The 22,972-nt window shown below is 41.7% G+C and overlaps 1 protein-coding gene across 1 annotated transcript in view; it reads left to right on the forward strand.

Annotated features, from left to right (window-relative positions):
* Nucleotides 1-19,010, forward strand: part of LOC109898830 (kinase non-catalytic C-lobe domain-containing protein 1) — a 94,199-nt gene extending 75,189 nt beyond the window's left edge. Inside the window, exons 27-30 of the mRNA XM_031835848.1 lie at nucleotides 2,023-2,145; nucleotides 10,322-10,381; nucleotides 12,427-12,584; nucleotides 15,478-19,010. Coding sequence (XP_031691708.1) covers nucleotides 2,023-2,145; nucleotides 10,322-10,381; nucleotides 12,427-12,584; nucleotides 15,478-15,709 — 573 coding nt within the window. The 3' untranslated portion in view covers nucleotides 15,710-19,010. The remainder of the gene's footprint in view (nucleotides 1-2,022; nucleotides 2,146-10,321; nucleotides 10,382-12,426; nucleotides 12,585-15,477) is intronic.
* The last annotated feature ends 3,962 nt before the right edge of the window (nucleotides 19,011-22,972 follow it).

A 22,972-nucleotide genomic window follows, 5' to 3' on the forward strand; every position in this document is an offset into this window, starting at 1 on the left:
TATCGAATCGTAATACACCGGTTCTGGTGCTCGTTGGATATGGCAGGGCTTGCAAACCATTACAGACTACAAAGGGAAGCACAGCCGAGAGCTGCCCAGTGACACGAGCCTACCAGACGAGCTAAACTACTTCTATGCTCGCTTCAAGGCAAATATCACTGAAACATGCATGAGAGCACCAGCTGTTTCAGAAGACTGTGATCTTTCTCGCCGCAGCCGATGTGAGTCCTTTAAATAGGTCAACATTCACAAGGCCGCAGGGCCAGATGGATTACCAGGACATGTACTGCGAACATGCGTTGACCAACTGGCAAGTGTCGTCACTGACATTTTCAACCTCTCCATGTCCGAGTCTGTAATACCAAGATGTTTTAAGCAGACCACCTGTGCCTGTGCCGAAGAACACAAAGAAATCTTGCATAAATGACTACCGTCCTGTAGCACTCACGTCTGTAGCCATGAAGTGCTTTGAAAGACTGGTCATGGCTCACATCAAGAACATTATCCCACTCCAATTGCATACCGCCCCAACAGATCCACAGATGATGCTCTCTCTATTGCACTCCACACTGCCCTTTCCCACCTGGACAAAAGGAACACCTATGTGAGAATGCTATTCATTGACTACAGCTCAGCGTTCAACACCATAGTGCCCTCAAAGTTCATCAATAAGCTAAGGACCCTGGGACTAAACACCTGCCTCTGTATCTGGATCCTGGATTCCTGACGGGCCGCCCCCAGGTGGTAAGGGTAGGTAACAACACATCCGCCATGCTGATCCTCAACACAGGGCCCCCTCAGGGGTGCATGCTCAGTACCCTCCTGTACTCCTTGTTCACTCATTACTGCACGGCCAGGCACAGCTCCAACACCATCATTAAGTTTGCCAATGACACAACTGGTAGGCTTGATCAACGACAACGACGAGACAGCCTATAGGGAGGAGGTCAGACACCTGGCCGAGTGGTGCCAGGGCAACAACCTCTCCCTCAACGTGATCAAGACAACGGAGATGATTGTGGACTACAGGAAAAATGAGGACAGAGCATGCCCCTATTCTCATCGACAGGGCTGCAGTGGAGCAAGTTGGGAGCTTCAAGTTCCTTGGTGTCCACATCACCAACAAACTAACATGGTCCAAGCACACCAAGACAGCCATGAAGAGGGCACGACAAAACCTTTTCCCCCTCAGGAGACCGAAAAGATTTGCCATGGGCCCTCAGATCTTCAAAAGGTTCTACAGCTGCACCATCGAGAGCATCCTGACTGGTTGCATCACTGCCTGGTATGGCAACTGCTTGGCCTCCGACCGCAAGGTGCTACAGTAGGTTGTGCGAATGGCCCAGTACATCACTGGGGCCAAGCTTCCTGCCATCCAGGACCTCTATGCCAGGCGGTATCAGAGGAAGGCCCTAAAAATTGTCAAAGACTTCAGCCACCCTTGCTATATACTTTGCTCTCTGCTATTGCACTGCAAGTGGTACCGGAGCACCAAGTCTAGGTCCAAGAGGCTTCTCAACAGCTTCTACCCCCAAGCCATAAAGCCTCCTGAACATCTAATCAAATGGCTACCCAGACTATTTGCATTGCCTCCCCCCTTCTTTACACCACTGCTACTCTCTGTTTTTGCCATCTATACATAGTCACTTCAATAACCCTACCTACATTTACATACTACCTCAACTGACCGATACCCCCCCCTGTATATAGTCTCGCTATTGTTGTTTTATTGCTGCTTTTTAGTTACTTGTTACTTTTTATCTTTTATTCTTGTCTGTATTTTTTTAAACTGCATTGTTGGTTAGCATTTCACTGTAAGGTTGTATTCGGCGCATGTGACTAATAAAATTTGATTTGATTTGAAAACACTAATGTTCATTTATTTTCAAAGTCAGTCATTGTCCGTCAAATCGAATTACGTGATAGCCATCAGATGCACTTCTATGATGTTTTAATTGATTTCTACAAGGATTTGTGTGAATGCTTGACCATAGAATCTCTCCTCTTCTTTTCTTGCTGCAGATACAAGCGGCTTTGCTCACCAAGTTTCTGTTAATTGCCAAACACTGCTATGAATTTAGAGACTTCGCCACGGCCATGCAGGTCCTTGGAGGTCTGGAGAATGTTTTTGTCAGGCAATTACCCGTAAGTCTGCATGCCTGCATCTGAAATGGCACCCTATGTCCTATATACTGTAGTGCACTACTTTTGACCAGAGTCATGTAGGGAGCACCCATGAAATAAATAACATACTCTTAGGCCCTAAAGTGAAATGTCTTTTGGTGCTGTTATGGGAACCAGTGGATATTTGATTCCTTTCTGAGTTAGATGAACATCAGAATTTGTGTTCAAATCAAATTTCGGGGAGGACATAACAGCACCTAAAATGGGTGCTTACCTTATGAATTGCCATAAAGTGTAACAACTGAAATGATGTGTTCTTGTTGTTTGTCCATGTTCTAATAATACTCTTCCTGTTCTTGTCAATACTGAACTTAGAGTTTTTTTTATATCGCTTTGGTACTATTTTCACAAGTATGTAATGAATTTTCTAAACTATTAGTACAAAACTCCAAACTGGTAACACTTGTTAAGGTGTTCGCCTGCTTCTCAGTCAAAACATTTTGGTATAGCTCGTTATATGACATGTTATGTGACATTGTGACATTTCTGTTATTTTTGGACTTCGGTGAAGGGTTTTTGGGCTGTTCGGGCACAAGAAGTTTGGAGCCGAAGTCTATGCCCCTTTGTCAGTGATTGGTCAACAGTAGGGATTCTTCAATAAATTATTTGTTTTAATTCAACGAGAGACTGCACCAAACATCCTAGTAAAATTGTGAGACGAAGATCTCTTCTGCAAAAATGTCAAAATTAATTACAGATATATTGAGTCATCTATTTCTTTAGATTAGTATATACTGGCTACGGCGTCTCAAAATGGACAAACGGTAATATTGCTGCTATTTTCTCATTTTTCAAGCGAAGGTCTTTTAAACCTCTTGGATATAGGGGGCGCTTTTTTAATTTTGGGATGAAAAACGTTCCCGTTTTAAACAAGATATTTTGTCACGAAAAGATGCTCGACTATGCATATAATTGACAGCTTTGGAAAGAAAACACTCTGACGTTTCCAAAACTGCAAAGATATTGTCTGTGAGTGCCACAGAACTGATGTTACAGGTGAAACCCAGATAAAAATCCAATCAGGAAGTGCCGCATTTTCTGAAACTGCCTCATGCCAATGACTCCTTATATGGCTGTGAATGAGCTACGAATGAGCTTTTCCACGCATTCCCCAAGGTGTCTACAGCATTGTGATGTCTTTTTAGGCATTTCCACTGGAAAATGGCTGTAAGGGACCATATATAGCGAGTGGTCACATGGTGTCTCCCGGAGAAAATATTGCGTAAAATACTGAGGTAGCCATTTTTCCAATCGCTTCTTATGAGAAACTAATTGCCTCGATGGATATATTATCGAATACATATGTTAAAAACACCTTGAGGATGGATCCTAAACAACGTTTGCCGTGTTTCTGTCGATATTATGGAGCAAATTTTGAAAAAAGTTCGGCGTTATAGTTGAAGTATTTTTCGGTCGATTTCTCAGCCAAGCAGGATGAACAAACGGAAGCTTTTTCGCCTACAAAAATATTATTTTTGGGAAAAAGGAACATTTGCTATCTAACTGGGAGTCTCCTGAGTGAAAGCATCTGAAGTTCTTCAAAGGTAAATTATTTCATTTGGTTGCTTTTCTTATTTTCGTGAAAATGTTGCCTGCTGCCAGCAGAGACTAGCATAGCATTATGCCATGATAAACTTACACAAATGCTTGTCTAGCGTTGGCTGTAACGCATATTTTGAAAATCTGAGATGACAGTGTTGTTAACAAAAGGCTAAGCTTGTGTTTGAATATATTTATTTCATTTCATTTGCGATTTTAATGAATAGGAAAAGTTGCGTTATGGTAATGCGCTTGAGGCTATGATTACGCTCCCGGATACGGGATTGATAGTCGCAAGAATTAATGCAAGGAAACTTAAATTCGTTGTACCACATTTCTATCAGCATGTTAAATGTGCAACCAGAGGGGGAAAAAAACTCTGGAACATCTTTACTCCACATACAGAGATGCATACAAAGCTCTCCCTCACACTCCATTTGGCAAATCTGACCATAATTCTATCCTCCTGATTCCTGCTAACAAGCACAAATTAAAGCAGGACGCACCAGTGCCTACATCAATAAACAAATGGTCAGATGAAGCAGATGCTAAGCTGCAGGACTGTTTTGCTAGCACAGACATTAAATATGTTCAGAGATTCCTCCGATGGCATTGAGGAGCACGCCACATCAGTCATTGGCTTCATCAATAAGTGCATCGATGACGTCGTCCCCACAGTGACCGCATGTACATACCCCAACCAGAAGCCATGTATTACAGGCAACATCTGCACTGAGCAAAAGGCTAGAGCTGCCGCTTTCATGGAGCGGGACTCGAACCCGGAAGCTTATAAGAAATCCCGCTATGCCCTCCGACGACCATCAAACAGGCGAAACATCAATACAGGACTACGACCAAATGGTACTACACCGGCTCTGATGCTCATCGGATGGGGCAGTGCTTGCAAACCATTACAGACTACAAAGGGAAGCACAGCCGAGAGCTGCCCAGTGACACGAGCGTACTAGACGAGCTAAACTACTTCTATGCTCGCATCGAGGCAAATAACACTGAAACATGCATGAGAGCACCAGCTGTTCCAGAAGACTGTGTGATCACGCTCACCGATGGCCAATGTGAGTAAGACCATTAAATAGGTCAACATTCACAAGGCCACAGGGCCAGACGGATTACCAGGACGTGTACTGCGAACATACGTTGACCAACTGGCAACTGTCTTCACTGACATTTTCAACCTCTCCCTGTCCGAGTCTGTAATACCAACATGTTTTAAGCAGACCCCCATAGTGCCTGTGCCCAAGAACACTAAGGTAACCTAAAGTAACCTGCCTAAATGACTACCGATGCATAGCACTCATGTCTGTAGCCATGAAGTGCTTTGAAAGGCTGGTCATGGCTCACATCAACACCATTATCCCAGAAACCCTAGACCCACTCCAATTTGCATACCGCCCCAACAGATCCACAGATGATGCAATCTCTATTGCACTCCACACGGCCCTTTCCCACCTGGACAAAAGGAACACCTATGTGAGAATGCTATTCATTGACTACAGCTCAGCGTTCAACATCATAGTGCCCTCAAAGCTCATCAATAAGCTAAGGATGCTGGGACTAAACATCTCCCTCTGCAACTGGATCCTGGATTTCCTGGCCGCCCCCAGGTGGTAAGGGTAGGTAACAACACATCCGCCACACTCATCCTCAACACAGGGGCCCCTCAGGGGTACATGCTCAGTCCCCTCCTGGATTCCCTGTTCACTCATTACTGCACGGCCAGGCATGATTCCAACACCATCATTAAGTTTCCCAATGACAAAACAGTGGAAGACCTGATCACCGACAACGACGAGACTTCCTATAGGGAGAGACCTGGCCGTGTGGTGCCAAGACAACAACCTCTCCCTCAACATGATCAAGACAAAGGAGATGATTGTGGACTACAGGAAAAAGAGGACCAAGCACGCCCCCATTCTCATCAACGGGGCTGCAGTGGAGCAGGTTGAGAGCTTCAAGTTCCTTGGTGTCCACTGCACTAACAAACTAACATGGTCCAAGCACACCAAGACAGTTGTGAAGTGGGCACGACAAAACCTATTCCCCCTCAGGAGACTGAAAAGATTTGCCATGGGTCCTCAGATCCTCAAAAGGTTCTACAGCTGCACCATCGAGAGCATCCTGACGGGTTGCATCACTGTCTGGTATGGCAACTGCTCAGCCTCTGACCGCAAGGCACTACAGAGGTTGTGCGAGCGGCCCAGTACATCACTGGGGCCAAGCTTCCTGCCATCCAGGACTTCTATGCCAGGCGGTATCAGAGGAAGGCCCTAAAAATTGTCAGACTCCAGCCACCCTAGTCATAGACTGTTCTCTCTGCTATCGCACGGCAAGCGGTACCGGAGCGCCAAGTCTATGTCCAAAAGGCTTCTAAACAGCTTCTACCCCCAAGCCATACGGCTCCTGTACACCTATCAAAGTAGTCATAGTCACTTTAAAAACTCTATCTACACGTACATATTACCTCAACTAACCAGTGCCCCCACACATTGACTCTGTACCGCTACCCCGCTGTATATAGTCTCGCTATTGTTATTTTACTATCGCTCTTTAATTATTTTTTTACTTTTATTTCTTATTCTTATCCGTATTTTTTTAAACTGCATTGTTGGTTAGGGGCTAATAAGTAAGCATTTCACTGTAAGGTCTACACCTTACTTGTATTCGGCGCATGTGACTAATAAAATTGTATTAAATATTTCCTCATGTGAAAACAGTGTAATATACTGTAATTTACAGTACTGTAGCATACTACATTCAAGGGGCAATTTTGAAACAGATATCTTAAATTTTTTGCTATTGATTTAACTGGTTGTTAAAATTACTAAATTGAGAAGATATCATTTAAGTTGTGTTTTGGTGATTAAACCAATCTACTCATTATATTTCACAAGGAACGCACAATGAATAGTTTATAATGTAAGACTGGCATACTCCTATATCCTCTTAAAACTACCCATCCCTGATCCGGAAGAATTGTCATCAACTACACTAATTAGCATAGCGCAACAGTCAAAAAATATTACTAGAAAATATTCATACTCATGAAATCACAAGTGAAATATAGTGAAACACAGCTTAGCCTTTTGTTAATCACCCTGTCTTCTCAGATTTTTAAATTGTGCTTTACAGCCAAAGCAAGACAAGCCTTTGTGTAAGTCTATCGATAGCCTAGCATAGCATTATGTCCAGCTAGCAGCAGGAAGCTTGGTCACGAAAATCAGAAAAGCAATCAAATGAACCGTTTACCTTTGATGATCTTCGGATGTTTTCACTGACGAGACAGTTAGACAGCAAATGTTCCTTTTGTTCCATAAAGATTATTTTTATACCCAAAATACCTCCTTTTGTTGGTCACGTTATGTTGAGAAGGCCACCGGAAATAGTGGGCACGACAACGGCAAAAAAAATCAAAATGATGTCCATAATATCGACAGAAACATGGCAAACGTTTTTTATAATCAATCCTCAAGGTGTTTTTCAAATATCTATTCGATAATACATCAACCTGGATAATTGGCTTTTCAGTAGGAGCGAGAGGAAAAATGACTACCTCTGTCTTTTACGCAAGAATCACACTGAGAGCCCTCAGCTGGCCACTGACGCAATGTAGTCGTTTACGCTCATTCTTCAAAATAAAGGCCTGAAACTACGTCTAAAGGCTGTAGACACCTTAGGGATGCCACAGAAAAAGGAACCTGGTTGATATCCCTTTCAATGGGCAATAGGAGTGCATAGAAAGACAGGGGTTTCAAAATAAGAGTCACTTCCTGATTGGATTTTTCTCAGGATTTCGCCTGCAATATCAGTTCTGTTATACTCACAGACAATATTTTTACAGTTTTGGAAACTTTAGAGTGTTTTCTATCCTAAGCTGTATGCATATTCTAGCATCTGGTCCTGAGAAATAGGCGGTTTACTTTGGGAACGTTATTTCCCCCCCCCAAAAAAATTGTGCCCCCTAGTTTCAAGAGGTTTTAAGGGCACGGTGATGATAGTTTGTAGAGTGATTATCTTTACGGTCCATTAAGGTACTTAACACTGTGTTATAGTCTCCTAGCATAATGATTTGATCATTTGTTGCCTGTAAGTTTCATAAATTGGTGTAAATATTTTTGAAGAAGTGTGGATCATCCTGATTTGGACCATATAGATTGATGAGCCTAATCTCTTTTCCATTCACCTTTATATTCAAAAAGATCCACCTTCCTTGCGAATCATTCCTGACTATTTGCACATTCAGATCGAATTTTTGGTTAATTAATATCATCATACCTTTTGAGTTCCTTTGTCCATGACAGAAAATTATTTCACCACCCCATTCCTTTTTCCACGCAACTTCATCTAAGGATGTAGAGTGAGTTTCCTGTATACAGTGTATGTTATATTCCTTTTCTTTTAGCCACGTAAAAGACTGATCGTCTTTTTTATAACCTTCTAATCCGTTACAATTATAACTGGCTATACTTATTTCACCCCTTGCCTTAACTAGATACTATTCTCAGCCTAAATTGACCATAATTAGCGCTTGTAAAGTTACTGCGACGGTCAAAATTTGAGCTTTCAAATGTCTGATATTTAGAATTCAACAAATAGGTTCTAGCAATATTTGTTTTATTCCCTTGCCTGTTTGCCTGTGAGCCAATGCCACAGATGTTAGAAAATTGAGGCAAGGTATGTAATAACATATTGTACGGAATACATTTGTACTGTGGTAAAGCCGTCTCTAAAGTAATGCAAGGCCTCTTTCATGATCATGTGAAACATCAATTGCTATGGAAATGCTGGGATGTGTTTTTTCAATAATGTAATTATGATGCAACTTTGACGGTGATACGATATGGATACAATTATCATCATTAATATTAAGCCTATACGCACTACATGTTACACACATAGACACTCAACCATGCAAATTGGCAGAGTTATTATTTATTTAGACAGCACACTCTTATACAGACATCGTACAAACTCTCACTAAATCACATCCAGTATCATAGACATCAACCTAATCAGATTTCCTACACACATAATGCCCCTATTCTGATATCTTCCCCTTGCTTGTTGTAAACATATATAAGCTTGTAGACAAATGCATAAAAAATATAGACAAACAAGAAACATATTAAATTATAAAACATTTCTCGACATTAGAGGAAGAGAAGAGAGGGAGAGAGAGTGAGAGAATAGAGCGAGATTAGGTGTGTGTGTATGTATAAATCCATGTGTAAGCGAGCATGTAATTGAGTATGTGTGTGTTCATATCCACTTCATAGTGTTCAGATATTTTTACAGTTCCCATACTTTCTTAACCTGAAGTCCCTGTAGAATTTAGTACAGCCGTGGTGTTATGGAGCTGTCTCGGAATAGCTGTCCATCTATAAAGAATTTGTCCACAATGAGAAAGGCACGCTTACTGTTCTCCCTCTGTTGCCTCTGTACCGGATACAGTCTCTTACAACGTTTGTTTATCTCCCTTGGAAATTGGTCATTGAGACCGAATTTGGTCCCTTTTAGCTCTGTTACCCTGCTTTTGATCAGCTACATTTGTTGGTAGTGTTCAAATGTTGTGATGATCAGTTGGGGACCCTTGGTCTTGTCGCTCTGAGCTCTAAGTCTGTGTACTCGGTGGAAAGCCACCTTGTTTACAGTCTCTATAGGAAGTTTCAAGGCAGATGGCATGAATTCTCTGATCGTGCCCTCTGGATTATTGGATGCGTCTTCAGGAATCCTAGAAAAAATAGATTTTCACCCATGCTACGACTTTCTATGTTTAGCAGCAACTCCTTCATCACCCTGTTTTCCCTGAGTAGACAATCCATGTTGGAATCGTGGATCTTAACCTTGGCTGTGAGTGCCTTGTTCTCTCCTTGGAGCGTGAGAATTTCCCTCTGGCTAAACTCCAAACTCCCCCTCAGCCCTGCTACCTCCTCACACAACTTTTCTAGTGTTGCATGTATTCCAGCCTGAGCACTAGCCTCTACTTCAACAGTAAGTATATCGTCCGTGTTTGTAGATTAATTTGTTCTTTTTTTTGTTGGGTTAAAGTTATTTTGTGAGGTAGTCGGATCTTTCCATGATGGAGTATGTTGTTCCTCCATAGCGTAAAGCTGTTGGTACTCGTCGATTTCCCTCAGGATCTCCTTAGGATCCAGTTTGGCTCTTTACTGCAACCAGTTGTTTTACGAAAAGATAACAATGAGTCTTTCCCAGGATTACGACAGGTGTCTGTAGTACAGCCAGCTAGCACTCGCGGAATCCACGCAAAAATAAGTTTGGTATTTTTACATTGTTATGGCTGTATTGTTTTAAAAACCCAATAATGTTGTGGGTCCATCAGACCCGCAAACATTGGATGAATAACAAAAACACCACACAGGGTTAAAAATGTGCTTTGAAACAAATGCATTTTTGATGATCTGTTTTGAGTTGTGTACTAAGAGCTGTGAAAATGTACCACGTGCTTGTGAAAGTTGTACCAAATTGATACAAAAAAACTCTTAACGGGAATAAGCTTCCGTAAGCGTGAGACAGATGTATTGGTTCTTGCTAAATTAAACACCTCCTCTCTTGCTGATAGGCTTGGAAACATCTGTCTACCAAGGTGTGTGAGGTCCTAGAGGAGCTGCGAGCCGTGCAGGTAAGGCGTGTGTGTGTGTGTGTGTGTGTGTGTGTGTGTGTGTGTGTGTGTGTGTGTGTGTGTGTGTGTGTGTGTGTGTGTGTGTGTGTGTGTGTGTGTGTGTGTGTGTGTGTGAGTGTGAGAGTGCCTTCTGTACCAGAGACACGTGTGGGGCTTCAGGAAAATATGCCAAAAGAAAAACACCTTCAAGCAGCACATCTGTGTGTGAAATTCTGTGACACACTCACAGCTGGCCAGCATTTTGTTATTTGCTTTTTTTAAATTATGCTGCCAGGCAACACACCGTATTCTCTTTTGAGAACGGCTGGAGGCTATATACAGTTGAAGTCAGAAGTTTACATACACTGAGGTTGGAGTCATTAAAACTCTATTTTCAACCACTCCACAAATTTCTTGTTAACAAACTATAGTTTTGGTAAGTTGGTTAGGACATCTACTTTGTGCATGACACAAGTCATTTTTCCAACAATTGTTTACAGACGGATTATTTCACTTATATCTCACTGTATCACAAGTCCAGTGGGTCAGAAGTTTACATACACTAAGTTGAATGTGCCTTTAAACAGCTTGGAAAATTCCAGAAAATGATGTCATTGCTTTAGAAGATTCTGAGAGGATAATTGACATCGTTTCAGTCAATTGGAGGTGTACCTGTGGATGTATTTCAAGGCCTACCTTCAAACTGTTCCTCTTTGCTTGACATCATGGGAAAATCAAAAGAAATCAGCCAAGACCTCAGAAAAATAAATTGCCGACCTCCACAAGTCTGGTTCATCATTGGGAGCAATTTCCAAACGCCTGAAGGTGCCACGTTCATCTGTACAAATAATTGTACGCAAGTATAAACACCATGGGACCACGCAGCCGTCATACCGCTCAGAAAGGAGATCTGTCTCCTAGAGATGAACATACTTTTGTGTGAAAAGTGCAAATTAATCCCAGAACAACAGCAAAGGACCCTGTGAAGATGCTGGAGGAAACGGGTACAAAAGTATCTATATCCACAGTAAAATGAGTACTATATCAACATAACCTGAAAGGCCACTCAGCAAGGAAGAGCCACTGCTCCAAAACCGCCATAAAAAAGCCTGACTACGGTTTGCAACTGCACATGGGGACAAAGATCGTACTTTTTGGAGAAATGTCCTCTGGTCTGATGGAACAAAAATAGAGCTGTTTCGCCATAATGACCATCATTATGTTTTGAGGAAAAAGGGAGCGGCTTGCGAGCCGAAGAACACCATCCCAACAGTGAAGCACGGGGGTGGCAGCATCATGTTGTGAGGGTGCTTTGTTGCAGGAGGGACTGGTGCACTTCACAAAATAGATGGCATCATGAGGCGGAGATCAATTATGTGGATATATTGAAACAACATCTCAAGACATCAGTCAGGAAGTTAAAGCTTGGTCACAAATGGGTCTTCCAAAGGGACTATGACCCCAAGCATACTTCCAAAGTTGTGGCAAAATGGCTTAAGGACAACAAAGTCAAGATATTGGAATTGCCATCACAAAGTCCTGACCTCAATCCTATAGAAAATGTGTGGTCAGAACTGAAAAAGCGTGTGCGAGCAAGGAGCCCTACAAACCTGACTCAGTTACACCATCTCTGTCAGGAGGAATGGGCCAAAATCTACCCAACTTATTGTGGGAAGCTTGTGGAAGGCTACCTGAAACATTTGACTGAAGTTTAACAATTTAAAGGCAATGCTACCAAATACTAATTGAGTGTATTTAAACTTCTGACCCACTGGGAATGTGTTGAAAGAAATAAAAGCTGAGTTTAAATGTATTTATCTAAGGTGTATGTAATCTTCCGACTTCAACTGTAGAACCAAACTTGATGCAATATATTCTCTAAGAACACATATGCCGACTTTGCAAAGATGAGGAAAAGTAATTTGCTAAACTTCATAGCTTGTTTTTTGATGAAACTTTCAAGATGTTATAAATCAAGGGAAGAGTAAGACATCTCTCTCTCTCCCCCACTTTCTCTTTCTATCCCTCTTTTTTTTATCTCTCACCTCTCCCTCTCTCTTTGTCAGGTCTTTCTGAAGAGTGATAACCTGTGTTTGATGGGAGGAGATCATGTGAGGAGGAGACCCACCCTCCCTGCTGCCCACATCCTGGCCATGCACATCCAGCAGCTGGAGATAGGAGCCTTCACTCTGACCAGTGGTGCCTATAAGTGGCCAAAACTTAGGTAAATGAGCGTAATGCAACATCTCAGGGCCAGTTGTCTGTAAAGAGATTAGGTCTAGTCCTGGAGTCAAAAGGATATTCTATGGAGAATTTGAATGGAGAATTGTACGTGGTTTAAGTCCAGGACTAGGCTTATTCAGAGTCCGCGGAAACCAGCACATAAATTCCTGGGCCTGTATTCACAAACCATCTCAGACTAGGATAAATTTAGCCTTTTAGATCATAATGAATCATATAAAAAAATGTGACTTACACTATATATACAAAAGTATGTGGACAACCCTTCAAATTAGTGGATTTGGCTATTTCAGCCACACCCATTGCTGACAGGTGTATAAAATCGAGCACACCGCCATGCAATCTCCATTGACAAACATTGGCAGTAGAATGGCCTTAGTGATGAGTGACTTTCAATGTGGCACCGTCATAGGATGCCACCTTTCCAACAAGTCAGTCAGTTCGTAAAATGTCTGTACTGCTAGCACTGTCCCGGTTAACTGTAAGTGGAAACGTATAGGAGCAACAATGGCTCAGCCGCGAAATGGTAGGCTACACACGCTTACAGAACGGGACCACCAAGTGTTGAAGCGCATAGAGCGTAAAAATAGTCTGTCCTCGGTTGCAACACTCACTACCGAATTCCAAACTGCTTCTGGAAGCAATGTCAGCACAAGAATTGTTCGTCGGATGCTTCATGAAGTGGTTTTCCGTGGCCGAGCAGCCGCACACAAGACTTCGGCTGGAGTGGTGTAAAGCTCGCCGCCATTGGACTCTGGAGCGGTGGGAACACGTTCTCTGGAGTGGTGAATCATGCTTCACCATCTGGCAGTCCACCGGACAAATCTGGGTTTGGCGGATGTGAAGAGAATGTTAGCTGCCACAATGCATAGTGCCAACTATAAAGTTCGGTGGAGGAGGAAAAATTGGTCTGGGGGTGTTTTTCATTATTTGGGCTAGGCCCCTTAGTTCCGGTAAAGGACAATCTTAACTCTACAGCAATTCTAGACAATTCTGAGCCTCCATATTTGTGGCAACAGTTTGGTTATGGCCCTTTCCTGTTTCAGCAGTGCACAATTTTATTTTTTTATTTTATTTCACCTTTATTTAACCAGGTAGGCTAGTTGAGAACAACTTCTCATTTGCAACTGCGACCTGGCCAAGATAAAGCATAGCAGTGTGAACAAACAACACAGAGTTACACATGGAGTAAACAATTAACAAGTCAATAACACAGTAGGAAAAAAAAAGAGAGTCTATATACATTGTGTGCAAAAGGCATGAGGAGGTAGGCGAATGATTACAATTTTGCAGATTAACACTGGATTGAAAAAGCAAGATACATACAGAAATGGTTTGTCAAGATCAGTGTGGAAGAACTTAACTGGCCTACACAGAGCCCTGACCTCAACCCCATTGAACACTGTTACACCGACTGCGAGCCAGCCCTTATCGCCCAATCAGTGCCCAACCTCACTTTTATTTATCTAGGTAAATCAGTTAAGAACAAATTCTTATTTTTGTATTTTATTTAACTAGACAAGTCACTTAAGAATGTTTATTTTATTTTCAATGACAGCCTAGGAACAGTGGGTTAGATGCGTTGTTCAGGGGCAGAACAGCAGATTTTTACCTTGTCAGCTCGGGGATTTGATCTTGCAACCTTTCGGTTACTAGTCCAACACTCTAACCACTAGGCTACCTGCCGTCCCTTATTTACAATGACACTGTGCCAATTTTGCGGCTGGTTGTGATACAGCCTGGAATCAAAGCAGGGTCTGTAGTGACGCCTCTAGCACTGAGACGCAGTGCCTTAGACTGCTGTGCCACTCGGGAGCCCTAATGCTCTTGTGGCTGAATGGAAGCAAGTCCCCACAGAAATGCTCCAACATCTAGTGTAAAGCCTACCCAGAAGAGTGGAGGCTGATATAGCAGCAAAGGGGGGACCAACTCCATATTAATGCCCATGATTTTGCAATGAGATGTTGAACGAGCAAGTGTCCACATACTTTTGGTCATGTAGTGTATATAGCTATTTTCAATGAACCAAAGTAAATTATATGGACAGAGAGAACCTGATCCTAGATCAGCACTCCTACTCTGAGATGCATTGTGATTTGGGTCTGGAAAATCTTATAGCCTACACTAGGCTTATACACTCATCCAACTACTGGCCTATAGCATTCATTTGCACTTATCTGCAATTGAGATTTAATGAATCTACTCTGGTCGCCTTTTGCAATGACATGGATATCAACCTGACACTCATTCTTTAATGTTGTAAACTTGATATTAACTTTCTCCCTTGATGTAATGAAGTGGGCCAAGTTGCCACCAAATGAGATTCCCTGTGTCCTTCTACCCACTCAAATATGGTGGCCAGATGCTGGGTTCACAGAAAGTTGTGGTGGACTGTAATGACACAGCTGCTCATTCCATGGCAGTCGTGTAGGATTTGGGTTCCTCTACTAAAGCTAGCACACAGCCAGATGGTGTGGAGATGTGGCACGCCAGGTGTTCTGAGATGCATTGATGTTGACAGATGCTGGGGGTCATAAAGGGTCACGGTGAGAGGCACCGTCACAGTTGGTTATGAAAGACCCTAGGTTCCCCCACTATTGTGGAAATCAGGTCACTTATTGTACTGTATATGATGCAAGTGTTTAGTAACGTGGTGCCAAATTATGAGTATGTTCCTGCCGCAGATTAGAAACACCAAACTCCTATTTCTCATTTTCACTCTCGGTCTTATCCTCCAACTCCATGGTGGCTGCAACTTCAATCTCTGCTTTTGTCCTAATTTTATGTAATTTCTTGACTCCCTTCTTTACCGCTCTATCTGCCCCTCCCCCCTATATCTTTATCTCTCTCCTGCTCTCTCCTTCCTCACTCGCCAGGACCATAGCGAAGGTGGTGAGTCAGGTGCATGCGTTCCAGGAGACAGTGTACTCCTTCACTCCTGACCTGGAGCTGCAGGCCTACCTAAGACTACGCATCGCCCACCTCAGCGGCTGTGACATCCCCCTGCTGGCTGCAGACAACGAGGCCAACTTCCACCACACCCCCACTGAGCGACACACCCGCAGGATCCAGGACACACTAAAGAGGGTGAAGGCCACCTTCCAATGAGCTACAGCCTTGCCTGATCTAGGATCAGATTTGCCTTTTAGATCATAATGAATACGATTATATGGACAAAGGGGACCTGGTCCTAGATCAGTACTCATAATGCTTTATGAAATTGGGCCCTGGTCAGACAACCAGTCAACAGACCCCAAACCCCCCATACCCCACTGAGTTACTTTGGTAGCAGAGACTGGGTGGGTGTCTCTATTTATTGGTAATAACTTTGATTAGACATCATGACGACGGTCTTATTTGAACACAATGACAGAGCCATATGAAGGCATCCAAGGTGGTTCATTTTGACTTCACTCTGATTTTATACAGCGAGCAGTCCAGCTCAATCCCCCACATTGCACCCCATAGCCTGACAACGCACTGCACACCTCTAACTCCTTGATTATCTCCAAAGTAGAGTACAAAGTCATCTGAAAAACATAATTGTTTCTTTTGTTATTAGAGTGAGAAGAGGAGAAAACGGTAATGGACTTTTTAAGGGGAAGAACAGATATGCTTTTTTACTTGTGAAAAATGTCAACAACAGACTGAATGATTTTGAATATTTCACAACATCTTTATCTAGCACTGGAAGAGGCATATGGATCACATTTCTCTCTCATGTACACCATTTTGATTGCTAGTCTCTAAGACAACATAATAATGATAATGTTTCATAATGAGATGACATGTCTTTAATTCACTAAGCGTCGAGTATTATAGCTCAATTAGATTTGAAAAGTGAGATATTTTGATATAACCACAGATAGGTGATTACCATTATCAACTCTCCGGAGCACCATCTAAATGGTCTAAATGACCATTTATTGGCATTGCCAATAGCTACTTGACATAATAATTACAGTATTTCAAAATATAAAAAAATGGATCAAACTCATGATGTAATATGCTATTACGGCTAAATCAGGGATGGGCAAACTGGCGGGTCGCGTGCCGCACCCCTTTTGTATTTCCGGGATCAATTTCTAAGTATATATACAGTACCAGTCAAACATTTGGACACACCAACTCATTCAAGGGTTTTTCTTTATTTTTACTATTATCTACATTGTAGAAAAACAGTGAAGACATCAAAACTATGAAATAACACATATAGAATCAAGCAGTAACCAAAAAAGTCAAAATATATTTTAGATTTTAGATTCCTCAAAGAAGCCACCCTTTGCCTTGATGACAGCTTTACCTGGAACTCTTTTCCAACAGTCTTGAAGGAGGTTCCCACATATGCTGAGCTCTTGTTGACTGCTTTTCCTTCACTCTGCAGTCCAACTCAACCCAAACCATCTCAATTGGGTTGAGGTTGGGTGATTGTGGAGGCCAGGTTATCTGACGCAGCACTCCATCACTCTCCTTCTTGGTCAAATAGCACTTACACAGCCTGGAGGTGTGTTTTGGGTCATTGTTGAAAAACAAATGAAAGTCCCACTAAGCACATACCAGATTGGATTGCATATCGCTGCAGAATGCTGTGGTAGCCATGCTGGTTAAGTGTGCCTTGAATTCTAAATAAATCACTAACAGTGTCACCATCACACCTCCTCTTCCATGCTTCACGGTAGGAACCACACATGCAGAGATCGTCCGTACACCTACTCTGCATCCCACAAAGACACAGAGGTTGGAAACAAAAATATCAAATTTGGACTCAGATTTCCACCGGTCTAATGTCCATTGCTCGTGTTTCTTGGCCCAAGCAAGTCTCTTCTTCTTATTGGTGTCCTTTAGTATTGGTGTCTTGGCAGCAATTCAACCATGAAGGCCTGATTCACACAGTCTCCTCTGAACAGTTGATGTTGAGATGTGTCTGTTACTTGAACTCTGTGAAGCATTTATTTGGGCTGCAATTTCTGTGACTGGTAACTCATCGTCTGCAGCAGAGGTAACTCTGGGTCTTCCTTTCCTGTGGCGGTCCTCATGAGAGCTAGTTTCCTCATAGTGTTTGATGGTTTTTGTGACTGCACTTGAATAAACTTTAAAAGTTGTTGAAATTTTCCTGATTGACTGACCTTCATGTCTTTAAGTAATGACGGACTGCCATTTGTCTTTGCTTATTTGAGCTGTTCTTTCCATAATATGGACTTGGTATTTTACCAAATAGGGCTATCTTCTATATACCACCCATACCTTGTCACAACACAACTGATTGGTTCAAACGCATTAAGAAGGAAAGAAATTCCACAAATTGCCTTTTAACAAGGCACACCTTGTTAATTGGAATGCATTCCAGGTGACTACCTCATGAAGCTTCTTGAGAGAATGCCAAGAATGTGCAAAGCTGTTATCAAGGCAAAGGCTGGCTACTTTGAAAAGTCTTATATTTTGATTTGCTTAATACTTTTTTGGTTACTACATGATTCCATATGTGTTCTTTCATAGTTTTTATGTCTTCACTATTATTCTACAATGTAGAAAATAATAAAAAATCAAGAAAAATCCTGGAATACTATATTGGAACTCAGTCTCTGCTTACTGTTGAGAGTTAGAATAGTAGAATAGATAAGTTCAATTTAAAAAATTGGTTGTGCATCAGCAGTTTTTCTCAGTCACTGACAGTCACTCAATTAACCCATGTCAGCCCCCCAAAAATGTGATTGGTAAATTAGTTAAGTGGCCAGCTATTGATTTTTGTATTCACTCTAACTCAAATATATTAAAAACTGCTAACATTTCTCTCCACCCTATAGCAAAACGTGTAGAAGACGGCTAAAGACAGCTCTGACTACATGTGTGGGTATGGATGTTGGTTCTCAAGCCACGAGTTCAGATTATTTGTGGCCCCCACCCCCATCAAAGTTGCCCATCCCTGGACTAAATGAATACAAATGCCTGAATAGTTGCTATAGTTTTTCTAAAACGAACTGTGTTCATTTTGGAATGAAACTACAGTATAAGCTACAAACTGCTGAATAGGCACGCTTGCAAAGATGACGTTTGTGTGATTTGTAAACAAATTGAAATGAATTGTCTGAAACATCAAAGATTACTTTACATTTTTTAAATCCTTGACATTGTGCAAGGAGGCATGCATTTGTAACTACTGCACTTACCTAATTACCATATAGGTTAAATACATCATTTTAATGGCAATCAATGTAACTTAATAAGATGTCAATGTGTTAAATATGTTCGTATGATTATGCCTATTTGTTGTATTTTTCCATATATGTTCATATATTTTCTGACGTAAATTTTGTTTTTCACAATGTTATATCAATAATCAACCAAGGACAAGGACAAGCCTACCATGCTCAAAATGTGTTGCAAACTCAATGTATTAAAATGATGTATTGTAGAAGTGTTGCTCTTATGTTGTTGTATGCATTTATAGAAATACCGCATTATAAATATAGGGCCGTAATTGGGAGGCTGAGAACCCAAACCTTCACTGGAACAGTCAGATCATCGACAAAGGAGACATTTAATATATCCTTATCTGCATTGTCATAGCTAAGCGATCCTTTTAGGGTTATTGTCCGACAGCTGCTGGGGGAATTCCATCTGAACAGGCTGAAACACTTGAAAGGTTTCACGTACAGAGAAAGGACACCCGGCAACGTTGGCCTGGTTGGATCATTTGGGTTGACCAACTTTCTTCAACGTCCCCTTTCTTGATTTTTTTTGGGCACATTCTTTTTCCTGAACATGCCATTTTGGATAGGCCTATTTGGGGATGCTTTACTCAGTAGTATGCATAACCAAACATGTGGCAATTATAGCCGTTTCTCAGACTTATTTACAGCTTGCACTCCACGATTTACATTTCAACTGGCAAACAATGGTGTTGCTACTGTAATACCTTTGATCTGTTATGTTTCAACCCACTGCGCCGAATGCTGGTTGTTGGGCCAGTGGAGCCAGTGCTCACCGGGGTATCAAAGAGGTGTTAATACTAAACCATAAGAGCAGTGTGGTACTTGCCTTTATTTTACATTTGATTTTAATGTCAGGGAAAGGGCTTACATTTAGAAAGGCATTATGCAGATGATCAGACTCCATTCAATGGGGTTATACAAGCTTGGCAATGTTGATTATTATATCAGGACGGTCAACTACAATAAAATAGTATTCCCTTCCAATCCTAAATCGATGGTAAATAGAGGCTACAGACAGTCATTGCCTGGAAATTAAGTTTAGGCCAATTATCACAAAGTACACTTGGAAAAAATGGGTCCAAAAGGGTTATTTGGCTGTCCCCATAAGAGAAGCCTGTTTGGTTCAAAGTTAGAACCCTTTTTGTTTCCAGGTAGAGCCCTCTGTGAAAAGGGTTCTATATGGAATACAACATTTTTTTTCTTCCTGGAAACAAAATGGTTCTACCTTAAACCAAAAAAGGTTTCTTCAAAGGGTTCTCCTCTTGGCACAGCCTAAGAACCGTTTTAGGTTCTAGATGGCACCTTTTTTTTTAGGTGTACAGATATGAGTGTACAGATATAGACACTGACATGCTGCAGCATGATTTTACATGTTTAGTCATATTTAGGTTTCTGTTTTAGTAGGTCTGTGGCAAAGCCTGTTATCTTGATTAGAAAGTGGCTTTAATTGGTCTGCTGTTTTCGGTGTGATCTTCTTCGTTATGGAATAGGCTACAATTTAAACGTCAAGTCATTGTAGGCCTATATGCCTCAACATATCATAACCTAAGAACTCTGAAGCAGAGGTGGACTCTTAATGTGACGTTTCTGTATATTTTCAGCTGGGGTGGACAAATGTAACCCATCTGGGCAAAAACAGGTTGAATCAACGTTGTTTTACTAGTTGATTTTACATTAGTTGACTACACAACCAAATATAAATCAAAACTAGTCGTTGAACTGACGTCTTCGCTCAATGAGATGAGCTCTACTGGTTCTCACAGACTTGGTGGCGCCAGGCTTTCACACACTCACAGTATGTGAAGACTTCAATAAGGACCCATTAGGACCTAATCATTGGGAATCGATCAGGCGTTAACGCGCTTTTGCAAATGCTAATCTTGGAGAGGGCCAGGTCTATATATGGCGGGCCATCTCACATATTCTCTGACCATCCTCGGATAGTTTGCTGAGCTCATGGAAGCAAACATATTCAATTACTTCACTGTAGACTGGTTGGCGAAGAGCCATCATGACACCATCAAGAAAGAAGGACCTGTGGACACTGGACCTGTGGATACTATGCTAACCCACTTCAAACCCCATGTCCCTTGCATGGTCCAGCCTCGACCGCCAACCTCTTATAACAAGGTCTACCTCCAGCCAAAGTCAAAGATCACAAGGTTTGAATTCACGAATTCCACTGAGAAACCCACAAATCTGGAATCCAGATTGAGCTCACCTCTGCATCCGTCAAGCTGCCCTTCCCCAAATCGTAAGTTAAATGTAGGCTACTATACTTTAACAATTATATTAATATTACATGTTAAAACGTGGTATTGCAACACATTTAAATCATGTTTTTTATTTTTATTGAAGAGCATTTTATTGACTGATATTTTTTCCACAGTTTCCGAAAACAGTGAGTACTCCTCGGGGTATGATAAACCTCTCTGAAACTCAGGTAAGACTAGAATACAAAACTCATTACAAAATGTAATTTATGCACATTATACATTGTGCTGCAGGACTATTTAATTCGATTATACTAGTGCTGGTTTGGTTCTAATGGTTTTTATCTTGTGTTAAAAACGTGTGTTTCGTGTTTCAGGTGAGAACTTGGTTTCAGAACAGGGAGACGGCTTCGGTGGAAGGCACCTATCATACACCGCTGCCAACCATGCGATGTACCCGCACATGGTGCAACAGTTCCCCCAGCAACAGATGGTTTCAAATCATCAGCACCCCCACCCAATGATGTCCAACGCACATTTCTACTAAAGACTATATACTACAGGCTGAACGTTCGACTCAAACACTTACAAATCCAAAATGCAATCCAGTTGTTTTTTTATATATCTTGGGTGGGATGTTTGTAAATCATTTCTTTAAAGATGTGCAGAGTTTAAAGTCAATTTTATCATTCAAGTATATCTTATATCACAACCTTTCTTTTCTATTTAGTCTTAATCGTATTTAATGTTACAACACTGTATAACAACTTCCAGCTGAACAATTAGCTTATGCACACAAATGGTGTGGTTCAGATGTAACCTATTGCTTGTCAGTATGTACATCGGCATACTATAACAGTAACGAGTCTATGTACAATGAGTACCAGTACCAACTCGATATTTCAGGGGTAGGGGGGCAGTTCAGGTAATTGAGGTAATACTGTATGTACATGTTGGTAGGGGTAAAAATTACTAGGCAATCAGGATATAATAATAAACAAGTAGCAGCAGCATATGTGAAAAGTGTGTGTGTTTGTGTGTGTGTGTGTGGCGTCGATATGCATGTGTGAGTGTGTATTGTGTGTTTGAGCGTATGTAGTGTGTGTTGGAGTGCCAGTGTATTATGTGTGAGTGTGTGGGTAGAGTCTAGTGAGTGTGCATAGAGCCAGTGCAAGAGCAGTTAGAGTGAGCTATGTCAACAATCCAGTATATAAATACATATGCTGCGTGTACAATACAGTTGAACTAAAATACAATGTAAAGTAGTAGAAATACACTAAACAAATATATCAATGCAACTTGTAAAGTGTTAGTCCGATGTTTCATGGGCTGAAATAAAAGATCCCAGAAATGCTCCATACACAGAAAAATTTAATTTCTCTGAAATTTTGTGCACAAATGTGTTTTCATCCCTGTTATTGATCATTTCTCATTTGCCAATATAATCCATCCACCTGACAGGTGTGGCATATAAAGAAGCTGATTAAACAGTCATGATCATTACACAGGTGCACATTGTGTCGGGGAGAATAAAAGGCCCCTCTAAAATGTGTAGTTTTGCCACACAACACAATGCCACAGATGTGTGCAATTGCCATGCTGACTGCAGGATGTCCACCAGAGCTGTTTCCAGACAATTGAATGTTAATTTTTCTACCATAAGCCGCCGTCATTTTAGAGAATTTGGCAGTACATCCAAGCGGCCTCACAACCGCAGACCATGTGTAACCACACCACATCGGGCTTCTTCACCTACTGGATCGTCTGAGACCAGCCACCCGGACAGTTGATGAAACTGTGGGTTTGCACAACTGAAACATTTCCGCAGAAACCTTTTCAAGGAAAGCTGCATGCTCAACAGGGTCTTAACCTAAATGCAGTTTGGCGTTGTAACCGACTTCAGTGGGCAAATGCTCACCTTCGATGGTCACTAGCATGCTGTAGAA

This window comes from Oncorhynchus kisutch, linkage group LG11 (assembly GCF_002021735.2).
Source record: "Oncorhynchus kisutch isolate 150728-3 linkage group LG11, Okis_V2, whole genome shotgun sequence".
NCBI lineage: Eukaryota > Metazoa > Chordata > Actinopteri > Salmoniformes > Salmonidae > Oncorhynchus > Oncorhynchus kisutch.